The sequence below is a fragment of the Oncorhynchus masou genome, chromosome 24 (assembly GCF_036934945.1).
Source record: "Oncorhynchus masou masou isolate Uvic2021 chromosome 24, UVic_Omas_1.1, whole genome shotgun sequence".
NCBI lineage: Eukaryota > Metazoa > Chordata > Actinopteri > Salmoniformes > Salmonidae > Oncorhynchus > Oncorhynchus masou.
This window is the reverse complement of record NC_088235.1, coordinates 45,839,436-45,861,386: the sequence shown is the minus strand read 5'-3', so window position 1 is coordinate 45,861,386 and position 21,951 is coordinate 45,839,436. Positions and strand designations below refer to the sequence as shown.

The window sequence follows — 21,951 nt, the reverse complement described above, 5'->3', positions numbered from 1 at the left end:
AGCTGAAACAGTAGGTGAGACAACAACAGCTAATCAGCTAGCACAACAACAGCAGGTAAAATGGTGTTGACTAGGCAGGGAGGGTCGGATTAACTACACACAGAGCCTGAGTGCGGCTGGGGCCGACAGATAAAACATAAACAAGCAGAATGGAGTACCGTGATTAATGGACAGTCCAGCATGCATCAGCTATGTAGCCAAGTGATCAGTGTCCAGGGGGCAGCGGTGGATGGGGCAGGGAAGCTAGACTGGCGAGTATTATCCAGGTTAAAAAAACTGGCTGGCTGTGCAGAAGCTTACAAGAAATCCTGCTATGCCCTGCAACGAACCATCAAACAGGCAAAGCGTCAATACATGGCCAAGATTGAATCATTCTACACCGGCTCTGACGCTCGTCTTATGTGGCAGGGCTTGCAAACTATTACAGACTACAAAGAGAAGCACAGCCGCGAACTGCCCAGTGACACGAGCCTACCAGACGAGCTAAATCACTTCTATGCTCGTTTCAAGGCAAGCAACACTGAGGCATGCATGAGAGGATCAGCTGTTCCAGACGACTGTAGCCGAAAAATTAATGTAATATCATGTGAGATGGAAATGGACAAACTAAAGGGTGTGCAATGTATAGGCCCACTCAGTGGACATTCTGAACCTTGTTTGAAGTCCCTAGGTCACATGACCAAGGAGCTATTGAAATTATACATTTTGAAAAATGTATGTTATGTGGCAGGGCTTGCAAACTATTACAGACTACAAAGAGAAGCACAGCCGCGAACTGCCCAGTGACACGAGCCTACCAGACGAGCTAAATCACTTCTATGCTCGTTTCAAGGCAAGCAACACTGAGGCATGCATGAGAGGATCAGCTGTTCCAGACGACTGTAGCCGAAAAATTAATGTAATATCATGTGAGATGGAAATGGACAAACTAAAGGGTGTGCAATGTATAGGCCCACTCAGTGGACATTCTGAACCTTGTTTGAAGTCCCTAGGTCACATGACCAAGGAGCTATTGAAATTATACATTTTGAAAAATTTATGTAAAATCTTGTGAGATGAAAATGGACAAACTAAAGGGTGTGCAATGAGTGGGCCCACGGAGTGGACATTCTGAACCTTGTTTGAAGTCCCTAGGTCACATGACCAAGGAGCTATTGAAATGTTACATTTTGAAAAAATCATGTAAAATCTTGTGAAATGAAAATTGACAAACTAAAGGGTGTGACACATAGAAGGGTTAAACATGGTCTTAACTTGCAATGCTCAACCCTCCTGCCAACCCCCACATCACTCCGCCAACCACCAGGATGCCCAGCATCAGAACATTCCCGTGACTGGCCGATAGCAGGTTGATTGGCATGTCGGACCCCGCGAACACTAGGTATTGGTAAGTACAACACAACCAACTAGTAGTAACACACAGCTGTTTGTGCAGGTCGCTACAATACGTTCGATAAATCAAGGTATGCACCACACAGAACGCACTGCAACTGGCTCTGCTACGCAATGCTGCAAGGCACACGCAGGGTTTCATTGGAAATGAATGCAATTCTGGTGTACCAAAATGCAATGAGCTGTCGGTGTTCAAAGCGTAAGATGGGTGCTGCAGCGCCCCCTGAAAAATCAGGGAAAATATATACATTAATCATTTTTAAGTAGTTCATAATTATTTCTATTTGTCAACAATTACTGTGGTTAGCCTATACAGGTGTTGTAAGATATGTCATGTGTAAGCAATAAGCATAGGAAAGGGCCCCCAGGCTCATTGCAGAAAAGAAACGTTGCCTTGCAAAATAGTAGGCAAGACAACAATCTCTTAAATGCTTCACCTCTTTTTGTTTTCGCTGTGGGCTTTAAATGGGGCTCCTGGCTCACGCCTGGGAGGCGGCCCAGTTCCAGAACGAATGCGAACACTTTTCACCCAATATAAACTCCTCGCACACATAACCCGGGCTAGATAATCGAATCCCCTCACTGTGCCAGGTTTGTGAAAGGGGTGTTAACAAATGCAGCGATTCCCCAACACCTTATTGGTCACAGGTGGCATCGCTCAGAGTTATTTGGTAGTTATTGGTCACTCAACTCTTGCTTATCTATTTCAACATTCTGGTGAAGGGGCTAGCTGTAAATAGGCGACTCACACGAGCTATTCGGTTGTTCCGTGGCAGTGGTCGAGTCGTTCTTCTGTAACAGTAGGTTATTCGGACCCAAAAGGCTTGAGGGAATTCAACGAGCGTATTTTGTTTGTTGGAGTTTTTTGTTGTTGAGTGTTCGTAGTTATTCATTGAACGTGCCCTGCAAAGTACAAACTTTATCCGCAGATAACCGGTAGTTAACGTTAGATGGGCGACGGTGAGCAAGTCGTATCATCCACAACCGAAGACGAAATGAGTAGATACAGTCAATACGGTAATCATTATGGCAACAACGAGGCCACAGCTACATTTGGTGATGATGATATTGTAGACTTAGTTGGCGGAGCACATGATGCTATTGAGAGACACAAGGCTTCGTACCCCGAGGATATAATCAAATTTACGAAGGACGAGGAAGCGCTACTGACCACCACCACAGAGCGTGCCACGGGACAACAGACACACGACGAGGTGATTCCAGATTCCACCCCATCAGAGGAAGAGTTGGCAGAAATAATTCCAGCACCAGTGATTAGCAATTGTTTGGATGCAGACTCTTTGCCAGAACTCATCAGACCATATCCCCCGGCAAAATCAGCTCCAGAAGAAGCAGGTCCAGTACTAGAAGCAGCTCCAGAGAAAGAAGCGATTGCTGCTCCTCCAGCACCATCCCGTGAGTCGTCAATATTTTAAGGATCATCTGGTTTTTAAATATGTCTCTTGTTAAAGCGTTATTAAAATAGACGTTTCAGTACTTGCTTGCTAACTTAATTGGCAATAAGGTTACAGTTGACTGGCTGGCTAACTAATGTTTGGTAACGTTAGCTAGTTTATGTGATTGTGGAATTAATGCGGCAACATTTATTTTTTTAAATATGAAATTGTTGCGCACGGTTCGAGACTGCATTGGTAGCTTGAGATAGTCACATACTCCACACAGGTAGGTAGTGGCAGGCTAGCTAACTAACCATTCCGATGTCTCCCCCCTTAAAAAAAAGGATGGTTAACTAGATAGCTGGCTTTGTAAAGATGATGCAGACCACCGACTTGACACATCAGGAAGAAGCTAGTTAATATAGTGAACTGGAAGAATTGTACCACCTATTTCGACTATTTATTTAAACGGATGCATCGGTGCTGATTATTACATAACATGCAATGCTATGGTATTTTTTTAAATCCAAGAAACGAACTAATTGGCTCATACTAGAATAATCCTGACTGTAATTTTCCGATCTGGTTTGTGGTTGCGCAAACCAAGCAAGCAAGCTCTGTTCTGACTCAGTCAAGATGGCTTGGATTCGTCACAACAAAGGAATCTCATCTAAATTCGTCCACTCCCTTATTTTAGTTGTTTATCTCAAAATACCTTAAGTGAACGGTAGCTATCTACTGGAAGCAAGCCATTTAATGATAGCTAACATTTTTCATCGTACGAGAAATTGGGTTTTCACCCCTCCAATCTCCCGATCTGTCAACCATTCACGCTTTTGGATAATGGGGTGTTTTTATCTCATTCGGATGAAGTCAGACATTGTTCGGGGGCATTGTTATTGTGTAAATTGGTTAGCGCACGAGAATTTAATAAAATATGTTCTCTTTCTTGTTAGAATAGCTAAGCACTTTCCCAAACATGCGAGGCCAGACGGGCAGGGCGGGGTTGGGAGACAATTACAAAGACCTGGTGAAGTGTCATTCCATTTAATCGCTTTAGGCCCGACTATTACCTAAGAACTAATATAAGCATACGTGTCATTTTGGAAGGGCAGACATGCTTTATATTCTACTTCGGTTTTCTGCAATAATTTGGAATGCCTTCTTACTGCAGGATAGATGCTAAAAACGTAAAGGAAATGGTCCTACTGGCTCTGACGGGCCTTGTGGGTTTGCTCCCTCTGTTTTTACTGTGATGTGTATTTTTTATCCTAGGCTAGATGAGCATGCTTAAGCATGTATCAATACCATCCCAGCTGGATTTAGCTGCTACTAGTGCACTGAATCACTTCTGACTTTGTGTTGATTTACTTTTAAAAAATTGGAATGTTAATAACACAGTGCTGTAATTGCTTCTTTAATGTTACACCTACAATACTGTACACCGCTCTAGTTAATAACTGCACAACTATAATGTCCTAGAATGACCCCTTCTCATATTTCATATTGACTTGTGACTAGAGTTAACATGGCGTTCATTGCAGTCTGTGCCATTCGCTTTCTTTGCCTCCTCTCAGACATATTACATTTCATGATGCAGCTCTTTCATGGGCAGGTGTTGGCCTACATTTTAGGTTCCACAAAAGTGTTCAAGTGAAGTCATTGACTACTAGCCTACGCAGAACAGGTGGACAGAATTCAAGCAACATTATAGCTAATGTTAATTGTCTATGGTTCAATTTTAGATATACTTCAACTCAGGAACCTAGACTAGAGAAGTAACTGGTCTTTAAACTGGTCTAATCTGAATAATCATTACGGTAATAAAAGCAAAACAAAATATATTTGTAACGTGATATTTCCTGGCTTTTGATGGGTGGATGCTTGATCTTTTGTTTTGTATGATTGGACTATGGTATTCAACCATTGTACGTTGATGGCAACTTGTTTAAGAAAACATGTTTTGCTTCTGTCCTATTGAAATATTCCCTGACATCTTAATATACAGGTTATTGAGAATATTGTAACATTTTGGTGATTTGGCTAAAATGGAGCTCAAAGCATTCAAATTGGGAGATTTTTGCTATTAAACATTTTGTTTAGATGGTTGATTTGAATTTGTGCTCTTTCTGCCCTTTCTCTCTCCCCTAATGCTCTGCTTAGGTGTCTGTCAAGCATATGTCTCAACCAGTTAGGCACAAAAGCTGGAATCAAGAATTGAGGGAATACCATTTTCAAATATGTTGTCTAGGCTATTATATCTTAGATTAGAGCCTGAACCAAATTTTTGCAGCTTAACCTGTTGCGAATTGATTTCGTTTTCATTAACTTGCTTACATTTTTTGTATACTTGGATCAGAAAATGATTGCTATGCTTAATTGTATCTGTAATTTTGCCTTTTAAAGGCTGATCTTCAAGCTGCTACATTAAAAATGAAATTCTTCAGTCATTCTGACACTTATGACCTTTCTCCCAGACTTTATTACATGCCTGTAAGCTATCTTGTATGCTATAAGCTGCCTGTCTTTACAGATGGTATCAGCAATGTTGCACACTGGGTGGACTTAGATTAGTAAAATATGTCTAGGGATAACATCAGATTTGCAACTTTTCTGTTTACAATAACGTTGGATATGGGTGCCGCTATTAGCATACTATAATACAACGGACACCAACATTTTCAGTCGATCACTTTCGCAGTCAAAAAGGAAGCAGAGATATACCTCAGAGGGGGAAGGGAAAGGTCAAATCATGATCTCTGATCTTCAGGTTGGAAAGTCAGTGCATTCAAGGAACTCAAGCTCAGAAGTTAACGATTTCCAAGTTCCCAGTTATTTTGAACACTGCATTAGTCTCAGCTGAGGGAGAGGGCAGCAGAGTGTTCCATCTCTTTGACAGTCTCACTCTGGTCAGGGTTTTAAAACTTTGCTGTGGCTGGGGTAGTGGAAGCTGTAAGCACAACTATTTGAGCTATCCGATTGGCCAGCACAGTAGGCACTTGATTAAGCCCGAATACAACACCTTACAGTTAAATGCTTACTTACAGGCTCTAACCAATGGTGCAAAGAAAAAAAAGTGTAATAAAGAAATAAGAGTAAAAAGACATTTGAAAAAAGATTAGCAAGGCTATATACAGACACCTGTTCGTCAGGCTTATTGAGGTAGTCTGTACATGTAGGTATCGTTAAAGTGACTATGCATATATGATGAACAGAGAGTAGCAGAAGCGTAAAAAGAGGGGTTGGTGGGTGGTGGGACACAATGCAGATAGCCCGGTTAGCCAATGTGCAGGAGCTCTGGTTGGTCTGGCCAATTTAGGTAGTATGTACATGAATGTATAATTAAAGTGACTATGCATATATAATAAACAGAGTAGCAGCAGCGTAAAAAGATGGGTTGGGGAGGGAACACACAATGCAAATAGTCCGGGTAGCCATTTGATTACCTGTTCAGGAGTCTAATGGTTTGGGGTTAATAACTGTTGAGAAGCCTTTTTGTCCTAGACTTGGCACTCCGGTACCGCTTGCCATGCGGTAGTAGAGAGAACAGTCTATGACTGGGGTGGCTGGGATCTTTGACAATTTTTAGGGCATTCCTCTGACACCGCCTGGTATAGAGGTCCTGGATGTCAGGCAGCTTTGCCCCAGTGATGTACTGGGCCGTACTCACTACCCTCTGTAGTGCCTTGTGGTCGGAGGCCGAGCAATTGCCGTACCAGGCAGTGATGCAACCAGTCAGGATGCTCTTGATGTTGCAGCTGTAGAAACTTTTGAGGATCTCAGGATCCATGCCAAATCTTTTTAGTTTCCTGAGTGGGAATAGGCTTTGTTGTGCCCTCTTCAAGACTGTCTTGGTGTGTTTGTAGTTTGTTGTTGATGTGGACACCAAGGAATTTTAAGCTCTCAACCTGCTCCACTACAGCCCCGTCGATGAGAATGGGGGCGTGCTCGGTGCTCCTTTCCCGGTAGTCCACAATCATCTCCTTAGTCTTGGCTACGTTGAGGGATAGGTTGTTATTCTGGCCCCACCTGGCCAGGTCTCTGACCTCCTCCTTATAGGCTGTCTCGTTGTTGTCGGTTGTGTCGTCAGCAAACTTAATGATGGTTTTGGAGTCGTGCCTGGCCGTGCAGTCGTGGGTGAACAGGGAGTACAGGAGGGGACTGAGCATGCACCCCTGGGGAGCTCCAGTGTTGCGGATCAGCGTGGCAGATGTGTTGCTACCTACCCTCACCTCACCACCTGGGGAGGCCTGTCAGGAAGTCCAGGATCCAGTTGCAGAGGGAGGTGTTTAGTCCCAGGATCCTTAGCTTGGTGATGAGCTTTGAGGGTACTATGGTGTTGAACTCTTAGCCTTAGTCAATGAACAGCATTCTGACATAGGTGTTCCTTTTGTCCAGGTGGGAAAGGGCAGTGTGGAGTGCAATAGAGATGTTAACTCTAAGGAACTAACTACTATCTGTGAGCTAATGTTTTCCCTCTACAGTGTGTGGTTAATTTTCAGAATGAGAGAACTAGTTGAAAATGAGGCTTTGCTTGTTAAACAGTTAGGTGTTGGGCGTGGCTTACGCTGGATGCCACTATAGAGGTGAAAGGAACACCACACACTTTCCCTCTTTCTCACTTTTTAAATTCAGTGGATTTAAAGGGGTATGCTAGGTGTTCTCTCTGCCTGAAAGAGATCAATTATGCCAACAAAGGGTATCATGCTATGCTGGTACATTGTAGAATAGATGTCCACAGGCAGAAAGTGTATAATGTGCAGTGTAGCCCAAAGATATTGCTTTTGTTGTGTTGAACTTGACAGTAACACGTGAGTGAGGGGGGGATTATTACATTTTTACTCAGTGAATGTTATTTTTACACACGTAGCCTTGTGCACATGTAGCCTTGTGCATAGTGGCCACTATAATAGGGTAAAAAAATAGAATGCCTGTTTGTGTCATTCTATTTCTACAAAAGGGTCAATGCAGATAGGCTGGGTAGTGTAGTATTCCAGTATAGAGCTACTGTAGTGTTTTGCTACTGTAGAAATTGTTCAGGCTCCTGTTGGTTCAAGACTTGGTCCATCGGTACCGCTTGCCGTGCGGTAGCAGAGAGCAGTCTAACTTGGGGGGGGGGGGGTTTGGGGCTTGACAGGTTTTGGGGCTTTCCTCAAATTGAAGAGGGCAGTCTAAGCGTAGACCAAGGGTTCTGTAGGGTGGAATGGTGTAAGATCATTCCCAATGTGTTCTCCAACTCATGAAGCATTTTAGAAAAAGGCTGCGATTGTCCTAGGAAGGTGAGGTATTGACAACAGGGTTGTGAATAATTTTACCTCTAATTTTTATTTATTTATTTATTTTATTTTTTTAGGGGAAAAAATGACTTGTTAAACACAACCTCTTTCTTTGTATTAGTATACCAATATACTTTCCATTTTTAGCATACAATATAGCTCCGTATTTGAATTATTTATTGTAGTCATTTTTGTTCATCTTTGTCAATGGCATCAATAGTTTCGGACCCCACTATGTGCTATAGATGTTCCCCACACTATCTCCAGAGGTCGTGTGGCAGATCTCTTCAAGAGATTTTGAATCTAGATCCATCTGTTTACACTACAGAAGTATCTCTCCTGGACCTAGTTTGTTGTCAAAGTAGTGTAGAGGCCCCATGTTAGGGTCTGTTTCACACTGTTGTAGTGTTAATTGTTTTCTGTTTCCTCAGCTGCTGGCATTGTCCACTTCACACTGTGCTACTGTCTCTTTTTCAGATGACAATTTTCTTCCTGCTGCGCTTCAACCTCTGATGCAATTCCCAAAAGGCAAGTTCTTTTTCCTGGCTGCCTTTGTCCTCCTGCATCTTCTCTTTTTAATTTCATGCCTTTTATACCTTAATTACATTTTGACTGATATGCATGCAAAGTTTGTTAAAGGCCCAAATGCAGCTGTTTGTCACATTTCTTGGTAGCAATTATGTACCTTACGGTAATAGTTTCCAATTGTAAAAAAATAAACCAATTTCCTTTTTAGCTACAGTTACCACCTGGGGATGTTACAAGGCAAGCTGAAATTCCACCCATGATTAGAAGGTCCTGAGTTGCTGGTTGAAATATAATACAATTTAAAATACAATTTTACAATCAGGAAATAACACTGATCAAATTTGTTCACACTTTTACAGTGTTAATTTTTATCAGCTATTTTACAATATGATATAAAACACAGGGTAACTGCACTTGGCCTTTAATAATATTTTACATTGTATTTGCATTTAAGTAATTTAAAAGAAAGACTAACATTGTTTGTATGATCCTATAATGTGAATCCCTGTGATAAGTCCACTTACAGTAGAAAACATACACTAACTTTACAGTTAAACGTTGAGGTGATGATTCCCCTCATTGATTGTTCCTATGTTAAAAAAAAAATCTCCCATAACTGGTTTTGTATCTTTTGGCATACCAGTTTATAATATCACTGATGTGAAACAACACCTCAACTCTGCAGACTGCTGGCAGGGCATGCCAGGCATGGCTTGCTAGCGCTGAAGGAATGGAGTGTGTCTTGATGTATTGCATTTTCCCTCTTTACTCAAGAACTTGGGCAGAAGGGTGATTCCCCTGCTCCCATCTCCCCTCTCTCTCGCCTTCACTCTCCTGACTCTCTGGAAGACCTCTCTTTGTCAGAGAGTCCAAATCCAGCATCTGCTCCATTGGGCTTCTCTTCTTGGCCTTCTACTGAGCCCCCCAAAATACTGACCAAGGATATGCCTTGGGATGAAGAGGGTAACACCAGATTAGGATTTAGTAAGAGTGATGAGGATATTGTGACAGGGTTAGAAACTGCTACCTACATTCAAAGTAAACATAAAAAAAAATGCCCCGAGAGCGATGTAGGGTCCAAGTCTCTGTGTGGAGACAGTGGCGTGGTCTCTCCTGAAGAGCAGCTTTGTAGCCCAGTCAGGTCTACTACTTCCCAGTCCCCCAATAATCCCCTGATGACTCCTGACTCTGACATTGCACCTGCCTCCTCTAACCCAACAGAGCACTGGGATTCTCCACTCTTAGCTTCTCAAGACAACCCCAGGGCCTCAATGGATACGTTTTCCAAAGACTCAGCATCCAGAGGCTCCTCAGGGTATGAGCCAGATATGCTTGGCCAATCAGATGATGACTTAATGTTTGAGGTGAAGAAGAATCCTTTCCAGGGCTTCTCCCCTGTAGCAGATGCTGGGTTCTCCCATCTTGGGGATATGACCTCTGACAGCCAGGCAGCTAAAATGTCTGAGAGTCCCACCCCAGACCTGGTCCAGTATGGCCGGGCTGAAGACTCACAAGATGGCAGCCCACCATCATATTACGATGAAACAAAAACATATGAGTCTGTCAAGATGGCTGCGGACTCGCTCATGGAGCCACTCAATCAGTTCTCAACCACCCCAAAAGAGAGTGAGGACTCTACACTTACATCTCTTCCAGATATCTTAAAGCCCTTCCCTCTGAACCCTGACAAAGTGGACTCGGGCTCTTCTGAAGGAAGCACTGAGCCGAGCCCTGCTCCAATCCGGAAGATGGTTGAGTCACCCACTGTCCCTGTCCCTCTGTCAGCCACAAATCCCTTTGCTTTCGATTCCAAAGCTTTACTGCTGAAGGAGCTGACTGAGGAGACTGAAGCAAGACTAGCTGTGAAGACTGAAGATGAAGGCTTTAGTGCCTTTGACCTCGTAAAGGAGGCAGAGCCTACACCCCATAGCAAAGTACCTGTCCAGATAGAACAAAAAGATTGGATGTTGTCCAGTCAAGATTCACCTCAAATTGTGAACAAATTAGAGCCTCTTAATTTCCAGACAAAGACCCCTGAAGATTCTGATTCTGAGAGTCCGTCAGCAGACTCCCTGTCCCCTGTTCTGGAGGCAATGGCCAAGAATCCTGCAAGTTTCCAGGTGGAGTCTGAGAAGAATGACATGAAAGTGGAAGAGGCAGAGGCAGCAGAGGATATCTCTGAGCCGGAAGTGTCCTCTGAAGAGTTTGAGTTCATCGAGAGGCCCCTCAGGGGTGTAATCGATGAGTTTCTAGAAGCATTAGATAGCTCCAAGTTTGCTAAGGCAACAGAGTTTAGCATGGATGAAGATGACATGCGCTTTGGGCTGACGGATGTGGAGTCTGCAAATATAGTCCCAGAAGTTCAGGAAGAATCTCCTAGTCAGCGCTCTTACCTCCTACTCACCCAGAAGGTCAAGTCAGACCTGGAGATGGATGATACCAAAGGTCCCGCCTCAAAGGCCCCTCTCATCCACTCGCCTGTTCGTAAACCGGAGTTGTTCTCTAAGGACACAGAGGGCCCAGGAATGGATCAGATGCCCAACCTGAGTGCTGAAGCAGGTAATTTCCACATGGAAGTTAACCACCAGTTATTTTTTTTATTTTTTTATTGGTACATCATTTTACTTGGTTGTCATTTCCCTTTTTTCCCCCCCATAAGTTTTCACTTGTTCATCACCTTCCTCCTCTGCATTGTCCCTTTTTTAGCATTTAAAAATAAATAAATTATCATTTACAATTGGGTGCATGTGTTGGCATGATTTTGTTTTCATGATCTTGGTTTTCATGTTGTTTTTTTCCCATAATTTTTGTGTTTTTGAATCCATCCTCTTGATCTAGTAAGTAATGCATTTCTTGTGCAATGGGGGGGGGGTTACAAAGAGGTTGTTAAAATGACATTGACACCACACAATCAATTTTACAGGAAGTGACCTAGCAGTGTATACCTCATACCTCATTAAGATATACAGTGCCTTCAAAGTATTCACGCTCCTTGACTTTTTCCACATTTTGTTACAGCCTGAATAAACATTTTATTTAATAGTTTTTTTTGTCACTGACCTACACACAATGACCCATAATGTCAAAGTGGAATTATGCTTTTTAAAATGTATACTTATTAATCGAAAATTAGTCTGAAATACCTTGTGTTGATAAGTATTCAACCCCTTTGTCAAGCCTAAAGTTCAGGAGTATTATTTTGCTTAAATTGGGTGTTTAACATGATTATTTTTTATGACTACCTTCTATCTGTAGCCCATACATACAATTATCTGTAAGGTCCCTCTGCCGAGCAGGGAATTTCACACCGATTCAACCATAAAGACCAGAGAGATTTTCACATGACTCGCATAGAAGTGTACCTATTGGTAGATGGGTAAAAATAAAAAAGCAGTCATTGAATGTCCCCTTGAGCATGGTGAAGTTATTACTTACACTTTGGATGGTGTCGCAATACACCCAGTAACTACAAAGATACAGGTATCCTTCTTAACTCCGTTGCCGGAGATGAACAAAACCACTAATTTCACCATGAGAACAGTGATGATTGATCAACAACCGTGTGTTTACTCCACAATACTAACCTAATTGACAGCGAAAAGAAGGAAGCCTGTGAAGAATATAAATATTCAAAAACATGCATCCTGTTTGCAACATGGTACTTAAGTAATGTTGCAAAAAATGTGGCTCAACTATTCACTTTTTGTCGTGACTACAAAGTTCTGTTTAGGGCAAATACAACACATTACTGAGTACAACTCCATTTTTTCAAGCATAGTGGAGGCTGCCTCATGTTATGGGTATGCTTGAAATCTTTAAGGACTGGAGTTTTTTAGGATAAAAAAGATAATGAAGTTAAGCACAGGCAAAGTCTTATAGGTAAACCTAGTTGTCTGCTTTCCACCAGACACTTTCAGCAGGACAATAACCTAAAACACAAGGCCAAATCTACTCTGGAGTTGCTTACCAAGAAGACGGTGAATGTTGCAGAGTTAATGTTTTGACTTAAATCTACTTGAAATCTATGACAAGACCTTAAAATGGTTCCCGCAATGATCAACAACCAATTGGACAGAGCTTGAAGAATTTAGAAAATAATAATGGACAAATGTTGCACAATCCAGGTGTGGAAAGCTCTTAGACTTACCCAGAAAGACTCTCGGCTGTAATTTCTGCCAAAGGGGCTTCTACGAAGTATTGACACAGGGTTGTGTATGTAAATGAGATTTAGTTTTCAATACATCTGCTAAAATGTCTAAACATGTTTTCACTTTGTCATTATGGTATTGTGTGTAGATGGGTGAGGATCTATTTCATCCATTTTGAATTCCGGCTGTAATGCAACTAAATGTGGAGTAAGTCTTGGGGGTTTTGAGCTTACATTTCAGCCATCTAGTAATATTTAAATGCCTATCGTTACATGCAGTATCTCTTATAAACACCCTTTTTTCTCCCCTTAATACTCCTGGTTAGAAAATGAGCTGATCTACAATTAAAATGTTTGAATGGTACCACAGGGCCTGGTAAAAACTGCCTCTCATGGGAACACTGTGACAGTTAGCAGGCCTGACTGTCTTGCTTACACCCACAGTGAGTTTAGTTTGCCCAGAGTTTTTCTCTATGGAATTAGATTCTCTGTAAACTGTGGATTGCTGATGCTGTGTGTTGGCCAATGAGAGGCTTTGAAGCCACCGATCGGCCATATTGGCACTCCCCAGAAGAAACATTCCTCCATAGGAATTAATATAATTCTACAGTGTTTCAATTCAATGTCTCCAGAACGAAATTACATGTATTTAAGCGGGGACAGTAAATCAAATCGAATTTGTCACGTGCTGAATACAACATTTTATTAGATATACGGCATTTTATTAGATGTTCAAGAGTCATGTGGCTTGGGGGTAGAAGCTGTTTCGAAGCCTCTTGGAACAAGACTTGGTGCTCCGGTACTGCTTGCTGTGTGGTAGCAGAGAGAACAGTCTATGACTAGGGTGGCTGGAGTCTTTGACAATTGTTAGGGCCTTCCTCTGACACTGCCTGGTATAGAGGTCCTGGATAGCAGGAAGCTTGGCCCAGTGATGTACTGGGCCGTACGCTCTACCCTCTAGTGCCTTGCGGTCGGAGGCCGAGCAGTTGCCATACCAGGCAGTGATGCAACCAGTCAACATGCACTCGATGGTGCACCTGAAGAACCTTTTGAGGATCTCGAGACCCATGCCAAAAATGTAGATCTTTAAAAATTATACTTTAAGGAAAATGTTTTAATATACTATTTACAAATATGTATTAAAGTGTCTAATGGAGTGAATGTGGCAAAAACTGATATAATATATATATAATATTTATATATATATATAATATTTATACATATATATACACATATATATATATATATCAGTTTTTGCCACATTCACTCCATTATTTATATATATATATATTGTGTGTGTGTGTGTGTGGTCAGCACATTCAACTATCAATGGAAATCAAATTTATCAACCCATGGAGGTCTGGATTTGGAGTCACACAAAATTAAAGTGGAAAACCACACTACAGGCTGATCCAACTTTGGTGTAATGTCCTTAAAACAAGTCAATGTGGCTCAGTAGTGTGTGTGGCCTCCACGTGCCTGTATGACCTCCCTACAATGCCTGGGCATGCTCCTGATGAGGTGGCGGATGGTCTCCTGAGGGATCTCCTCCCAGACCTGGACTAAAGCATCCGCCAACTCCTGGACAGTCTGTGGTGCAACGTGGCGTTGGTGGATGGAGCGAGACATGATGTCCCAGATGTGCTCAATTGGATTCAGGTCTGGGGAACGGGCGGGCCAGTCCATAGCATCAATGCCTTCCTCTTGCAGGAACTGCTGACACACTCCAGCCACATGAGGTCTAGCATTGTCTTGCATTAGGAGGAACCCAGGGCCAACCGCACCAGCATATGGTCTCACAAGGGGTCTGGGGATCTCATCTCGGTACCTAATAGCAGTCAGGCTACCTCTGGCGAACACATGGAGGGCTGTGCGGCCCCCCAAAGAAATGCCACCCCACACCATGACTGACCCACCGCCAAACCGGTCATGCTGGAAGGTGTTGCAGGCAGCAGAACGTTCTCCACGGCGTCTCCAGTCACGTCTGTCACGTGCTCAGTGTGAACCTGCTTTCATCTGTGAAGAGCACAGGGCGCCAGTGGCGAATTTGCCAATCTTGGTGTTCTCTGGCAAATGCCAAACGTCCTGCACAGTGTTGGGCTGTATAAGCACAACCCCCACCTGTGGACGTCGGGCCCTCATACCACCCTCATGGAGTCTGTATCTGACCGTTTGAGCAGACACATGCACATTTGTGGCCTGCTGGAGGTCATTTTGCAGGGCTCTGGCAGTGCTCCTCCTGCTCTTCCTTGCACAAAGGCGGAGGTAGCGGTCCTGCTGCTGGGTTGTTGCCCTCCTATGGCCTCCTCCACGTCTCCTGATGACCCGCCTGTCTCCTGGTAGCGCCTCCATGCTCTGGACACTACGCTGACAGACACAGCAAACCTTCTTGCCACTCCATCCTGGATGAGCTGCACTACCTGAGCCACTTGTGTGGGTTGTTGACTCCGTCTCATGCTACCACTAGAGTGAAAGCACCGCCAGCATTCAAAAGTGACCAAAACATCAGCCAGGAAGCATAGGAACTGAGAAGTGGTCTGTGGTCACCACCTGCAGAACCACTCCTTTATTGAGGATGTCTTGCTAATTGCCTATAATTTCCACCTGTTGTCTATTCCATTTGCACAACAGCATGTGAAATGTATTGTCAATCAGTGTCGCTTCCTAAGTGGACAGTTTGATTTCACAGAAGTGTGATTGACTTGGAGTTACATTGTGTTTAAGTGCTCCCTTTATTTTTTTGAGCAGTGTGTGTGTATATATATATAACACACACAGTGGGGCAAAAAAGTATTTAGTCAGCCACCAATTGTGCAAGTTCTCCCACTTAAAAAGATGAGGCCTATAATTTTCATCATAGGTATACTTCAACTATGACAGATGATGAGGGAAAAAAATCCAGAAAATCACATTGTAGGATTTTTAATGAATGTATTTGCAAATTATGGTGGAAAATAAGTATTTGGTCACCTACAAACAAGCAAGAATTCTGGCTCTCCTGTAACTTCTTCTTTACAAGGCTCCTCTGTCCTCCACTTGTTACCTGTATTAATGGCACATGTTTGAACTTATCAGTATAAAAGACACCTGTCCACAACCTCAGTCACACTCCAAACTCCACTATGGCCAAGACCAAAGAGCTGTCAAAGGACACCAGAAATAAAATTGTAGACCTGCACCAGGCTGGGAAGACTGAATCTGCAATAGGTAAGCAGCTTGGTTTGAAGAAATCAACTGTGGGTGCAATTATTAGGAAATGGAAGACATACAAGACCACTGATAATCTCCCTCGATCTGGGGCTCCATGCAAGATCTCACACCGTGGGGTCAAAATGATCACAAGAACGGTGAGCAAAAATCCCAGAACCACACGGGGGGACCTAGTGAATGACCTGCAGAGAGCTGGGACCAAAGTAACAAAGCCTACCATCAGCAAGGGCATTGAAGATGAAACGTGGCTGGGTCTTTCAGCATGACAATGATCCCAAACACACCGCCCAGGAAACGAAGGAGTGGCTTCGTAAGAAGCATTTCAAGGTCCTGGAGTGGCCTAGCCAGTCTCCAGATCTCAACCCCATAGAGAATCTTTGGAGGGAGTTGAAAGTCCGTGTTGCCCAGCAACGGCCCCAAAACATCACTGCTCTCGATGAGATATGCATGAAGGAATGGGCCAAAATACCAGCAACAGTGTGTGAAGACTTACAGAAAACGTTTGACCTCTGTCATTGCCAACAAAGGGTATATAACAAAGTATTGAGAAACTTTTGTTATTGACCAAATACTTATTTTCCACCATAATTTGCAAATAAATTCATTCAAAATCCTACAATGTGATTTTCTGGATATTTTTTTTCTCATTTTGTCTGTCATAGTTGAAGTGTACGTACCTTTGAAAATTACAGGCCTCTCATCTTTTTAAGTGGGAGAACTTGCACAATTGGTGGCTGACGAAATACTTGTTTGCCCCACTGTGTGTGTGTGTGTGTGTGTGTGTGTATGGGTTGTTGCCCTCCTATGGTCAGTGCGTTATATAAATATATATAAATAAATATATATATATATATATAAATAAATAAATAAATAAAAATATATATATATATATAATTAAATAAAATCTCACACACATCTTCCCCTCCCTGGGTCCATTTTTGTAAAAAAAAAAAAAAAAAAAAAAAAATCCTAGCACCACACAGCTGACACAATTAACCAGCTCATCAAGTTTTTGATGATTTGAATCTCCTGTGTAGTGCTAGGGAAAAACAAAAACATGCACCCAGGAAGTTTGGGAAACCCTGATCGTGTGTCGTTGATATCACCAAACTCTACTGTCTGGTTTTTGCCCTGGTTGAAAATAACAACCAGAGATATGAAACTATACACCACCTTGTAGGCCCCATTTTGCCTTACCCAGCTCAGTGAAAAGGGCAGTGTTGTAGAAAAAAGTGCCATATGTTTGGAAGGCTTACTGCACTGGGGCAGTGGCTTAATGATTTAGTGTTTTTTATTTTTGCATGACTGCTGTTAGGTTAAAGGCTATGCTTTCATTTTAAGTCGTTTTACAATGAATGGCTTAGTTTTACCTTGCTGGTTATTCACACCGGTGCAGATTTATTTATCTGATTGGGACATTGCTTTGAGCAAGGCTGGCGGACACCCAGACTGTGTGTGAGGAATGGCCCAATAAAAAGGCTCTGCCTGCATTGCGACACCAGCCGATGAAGAATAGAGCTTGTTAGCAAGTGTTCCCTTAGTATTTCATTTCGAGTCGAACAAATATCAAACATCACCCCTGACCTATCTCATTCGCAAAACCCCCTTAGTAAGATTGCAGGTCGTTTTGAATCCACAGAACTGTAGTAACCGACCACTGTATCATTAATTAGTCACCCATAGTCTTCAGTAGGACTACACCCATAAGCTACAAAATGTACCTTGCACGGAACCTCCCATTTATCTAAATGACTCCAGCTGTAGTTCTGAGTGAATATATGTCAACTCTCTAAATAACTTGCTGAAAATACTAACGCAATATAAATTGACACAAGAATGAGGAAACCTAGGCAGACTTAAGTGAAATTAGTGAGGTGCCCTCTAGTGGACTAATACAACAATCACCATTTTCTTATGTGATTTAAGACTGACTACTGATGTGTGTTGGTTTGGTGATGACCAAATCATAATTGTTTGGCTGATTTCGATATGGTACACCGTTTGTGAAGATGGACTTTGACTCTGATCAACAGAATAATATTACATTCATAATTTAAGCGCAGTAATGGTCAGATTGGATGTCTGATGCTTTCCAGAGCATGAGGTTAGATTTGAGGTTTTTGTTACTTACCAACATTGAGGCAATTCAGTGGCCATTTAAAATTAAGTCACAGTACACACGTGTCATTTTATAGGTAGTGGGATAGCCTGTACTTGTAGTCCCTACAGAGACCGTTGGGTTGAGTCGCCTTCTTGCTGCTTTGTCATCCATGTGGGGATGAGAGGGAGGGGAAAAGCACATGTACATTTGCGCAAGGGGAGGGAGAGTATCAGACGGAGGTAGGGGGAGTGAGTTAGATGGGGAAGTTGCTGCGTCAGTGCGTTAGGCGTTCTAGGTGCCAGCAGACAGTCAGCTGACCTCAGTCCTACAGCCTGAGAGGAAGAGAAAAGGGGGAGGGAGGTAGAGAGAGCAGTAGTGCTGCAGTCATCTCACAGGAGGAAGGTTTGGTTGTCCCCCATCTTCCACCTCGGTCCCCGCACCCCACCCGCCTCCAGCCCAACACACCGCATGCTGTCTGGAATGCCCTACTGATACCTTCACAGCGCTCTATCATGGAAAACGGGAAAACAGAAAATGGAGACACCCAGCCTCCACCACAGTGGAAAGACAAGGGTATCCCTCTTTTATTTTACTGTTGCGGTAACCTTTCCTGAATACTATTATATATATTTGTTTTGTAGTTATTGCTGGGTTCTGTAGATGTATGTGAAATTAAAAGTAGTCCATTTGTTTTTAGAGGGTGGTTATGTAACCATGCACAGGTATTGTGGACATTTTGTAGTATGTAATTGGTAATCACTCTGGTAGTTGAGTGGGTTGTTTTTATGTTGCTTGTCCCATCCAGCCATGCATGCCATTTGCTCTGAATGTGTAGCCAACTGTAAATAAATAAGATTGTTGGTAACCAGTGGAACTGTTAATGCCACACACAAAAATCTAAAAGTTTCTCTGGATTTCTAATGTGTAATACACTATCCTAGCAGAACCTTTTGGTAAGGGTCGCACTGACCGGAAGAAGTCTGTCCAAAGGTGCATGGTGGGTGGAGGGGTGAAGTGACAAGTGTAATAGATGTCTAATGATTCCATGCTGCCTGGAGTTGACTCACGACTGCCTGGTCCGGTGCACCAGGGGTCTCTAACCCCTTTGACAAATGCTGCTGAATACAGGACCAGTCTTCAGCCCCACAGTCTGCTGACTAGGCTTTATAAAGGTGTTTAAGTCCATTGTTCAGGATGTGCAACAACAAAAAAGGTGTGTGCATAGTGGTTAAGAGCATTGGGCAAGTAACCGAAAGGTCGCTGGTTTGTATGCCTGAGTTGACTAGGTGACAAATCTCTATGCCCTTTTAGTAAGGCACTTAACCCTAATGCTTATCCAGAGCGACTTATAGGAGCAATGTCTGCTAATTTACAAATGTGTGTATTCACACTTAGCCTATATGGCAAGCACCAGAGGAGCCATGTGACTTATGACAGAAGAGGTCTTCTGGTGTTTTCCAGGCCCAGTTGTAGCCATCTGCTTTCGGCTCAGACGGGACATTGTGAGGCTCAGGCAACCAATGGCACTGTGCTCACGTCCTGCTGATTTTTGTCATGTGTGCTGCTGCGTTGCATCATTCTGGAATGCAGCATGGCAATTGGCACACATTGCAACAGAAAGGGCATTGTGCTCAAAGGGACCCTGTCAACTCTATTTGACTAAATGGTATGTCATCCATTTTAGCAACTACCATCTGGCTGAGTGCTCAGTTGAGCATGACCTGCACTTGGATAGGGTATGGGTGTAGTAGACTACCAGCCTGAGTCACTCCAGTGACTAAGCAGTATTGTGCTGAGAGACTGTCTACATTAGTCTGTAACATTATGTATTAAACAATTACAGGATTAAAGCATGAGGGGCAGATGGCAGTGACATAACACTAAAGGGGCCAAAGAAATTGTATAGCTGGGCAATGAAGTAGGATGTTTTCTGGTGTGCCCCATAATTAGTTTTAATGGGTAAGCATATTGTTAGATTATTTTAATTGGACATGATATGGGTGCATGGATTTCCATCTGACATGAGTTTGTAGAGGACTCTTTCTGGCTATCGCATTAAGGCTATGAACTCACTACAATTGTATTGGTTAAATATTGACCAACAGCTTCACATGGCTGTATGAAAGGCTTCCAAAACATTGCAAATTGCCTGTGGTTGTCAGTTTTTACATTTGTTGGAATTAGTATTTATAAAAATGGCTTTGTAATAAACTCGTGATTTTAGATTTGACCAGTTGTCGGTCATAATGATGCACTGTTATATTGATAAAGCTGGTCAACATTTGCAGTTATGACTAACATTTTCCCCACCCCTACTCCCCCATTTCCAATATTTTCATAAAGTTTTGAAACCAAATTACTATTACTACAAAGCTCTACCAGTGTTCCCACGAATAGTAGAAAAGCACATTCGCATATTTGCATTGGGCACGTATTGAAACTTCAACATAATTAGAAATGGCTGAGGCGCGGCAGAGCTGCGCATAATGAGTGGATCTCAAATGTACCTAGCAGGAAGTGAACACCCTTTCGCGCAGCTGAGCTAGTTAAGTGCTGGATGCTAGGAGGCTCAAGATGGATGCCGAACGGGGTAAGTGCTGTCATTCTCGCGTGTAGGATGCTGTCTTTACATATCACATTTATATTCGATTGTATCGCCGTTGAAATGACCAATTTGCCTTACCGACGCTACGGTGTTAGGCGAATGGGTAGGAATTGAGCTGTGCATGGCGCGATGCAGAGGCCCCGCTAGGTCAAACTGGACATTTTATCGTGATGGGTGCTACGCTGAGAACTACATGGCGTCAGACTCATGTACGATTAAGTCATTTCCCTGTTTATCTCCACCCGTGGATATTAAAGTAGTGTTTGCATGGAGATGTATACGGAAGGACATTATTAAATCATGGCATGTTATTAGCTAGCTATATGATGAGATTAGCGCAGTTGATATGCCTGGGCTATTTTTAGGTCCCCCACATGCTAGTTCATGCTTACCATATGTACCGTAGATAGACTGAAAGGACGAACCCCCCCCCCCCCCCGTTTCACGGTTGCACGTTAGCTAATATTGCGAGAAACATTCTAAACAAAGGGTCCTGGTGACGCAAATGTTTGGGCAAGCTACTAGTAACTGGCCAATGTTAGCGATCTAGCTGTATTTAAACGAGCTGTAGCCGAGCTATCCAGTTAAGCTAGCAGCTAACATTGGCGTTTGGGAGAAATTAAAAGCTTAGCGTCACCGCCTAAAAAGACCCCACGAGCGTGGTCCATAATGGGTCTGACATGATTCCTCACGAGAAGCATTCTTGTGATTTGACAGTGAAGTGTGTCCCTAGGCTGGCTAAAACTGCTGACGCTTCTTTTGATTATTTCTTCTGCGGTGCCTTTAAGTATTTTACTTGTTCGCTATGTGATCAATTCAATCACAATAATGCAGCAGTCGTTGCTTTGGTATGAATCGCTTGATACGATTATCTATTTGGCAGAAACCTGTAAAATTTGGGTTTTCAACCATAAGCCCATTCATTACTTGTTAAGCCATTTGAAATCGGATAGCCTGCCAAGTCATTGCACATTGAATACTCGAGCAATGCCCGCGTGCTGGCTGGCCTACGTTTTAAAATGCGTCTGCCAGTAGGAAATGGATGTCTTTCATATCTAATATTGTACACTGACGTGCTAGGAATTGCTGGTGAAACACAAGCATGGGTCTGTCCTGCCCCTATCTGACTGGGTGAGGGTTGGCTAACAATCTTAAAAATTAACAGGTTTTAGGCCATGGCTATGAATGAACCTGGACCTAGGTACATTACCTGCAGTGGTATACTGGCGTTCCAACAGTAAACGAAACATGTCAGCTGTAGGGAACACCAGGGATTCCCGTTTAGTAAAGTAGTG

The 21,951-nt window shown here is 42.9% G+C and overlaps 1 protein-coding gene across 6 annotated transcripts in view; it reads left to right on the top strand.

Moving 5' to 3' along the window:
* The first annotated feature begins 2,097 nt into the window (after nt 1–2,097).
* rtn4a (reticulon 4a) overlaps nt 2,098–21,951 on the top strand; it is a 33,564-nt gene continuing 13,710 nt past the window's right edge. The window contains exons 1-3 of one of the 6 annotated variants that reach the window (XM_064934079.1): nt 2,098–2,808; nt 8,543–8,593; nt 9,368–11,152. In XM_064934079.1, coding sequence (XP_064790151.1) covers nt 2,343–2,808; nt 8,543–8,593; nt 9,368–11,152 — 2,302 coding nt within the window. In that variant the 5' untranslated portion in view covers nt 2,098–2,342. Of the gene's footprint in view, nt 2,809–8,542; nt 8,594–9,367; nt 11,153–18,415; nt 18,625–20,535; nt 20,642–21,951 lie in introns of those variants that run through there. The other 5 variants (XM_064934081.1, XM_064934082.1, XM_064934083.1 and 2 more) reach the window with 5 other exon arrangements.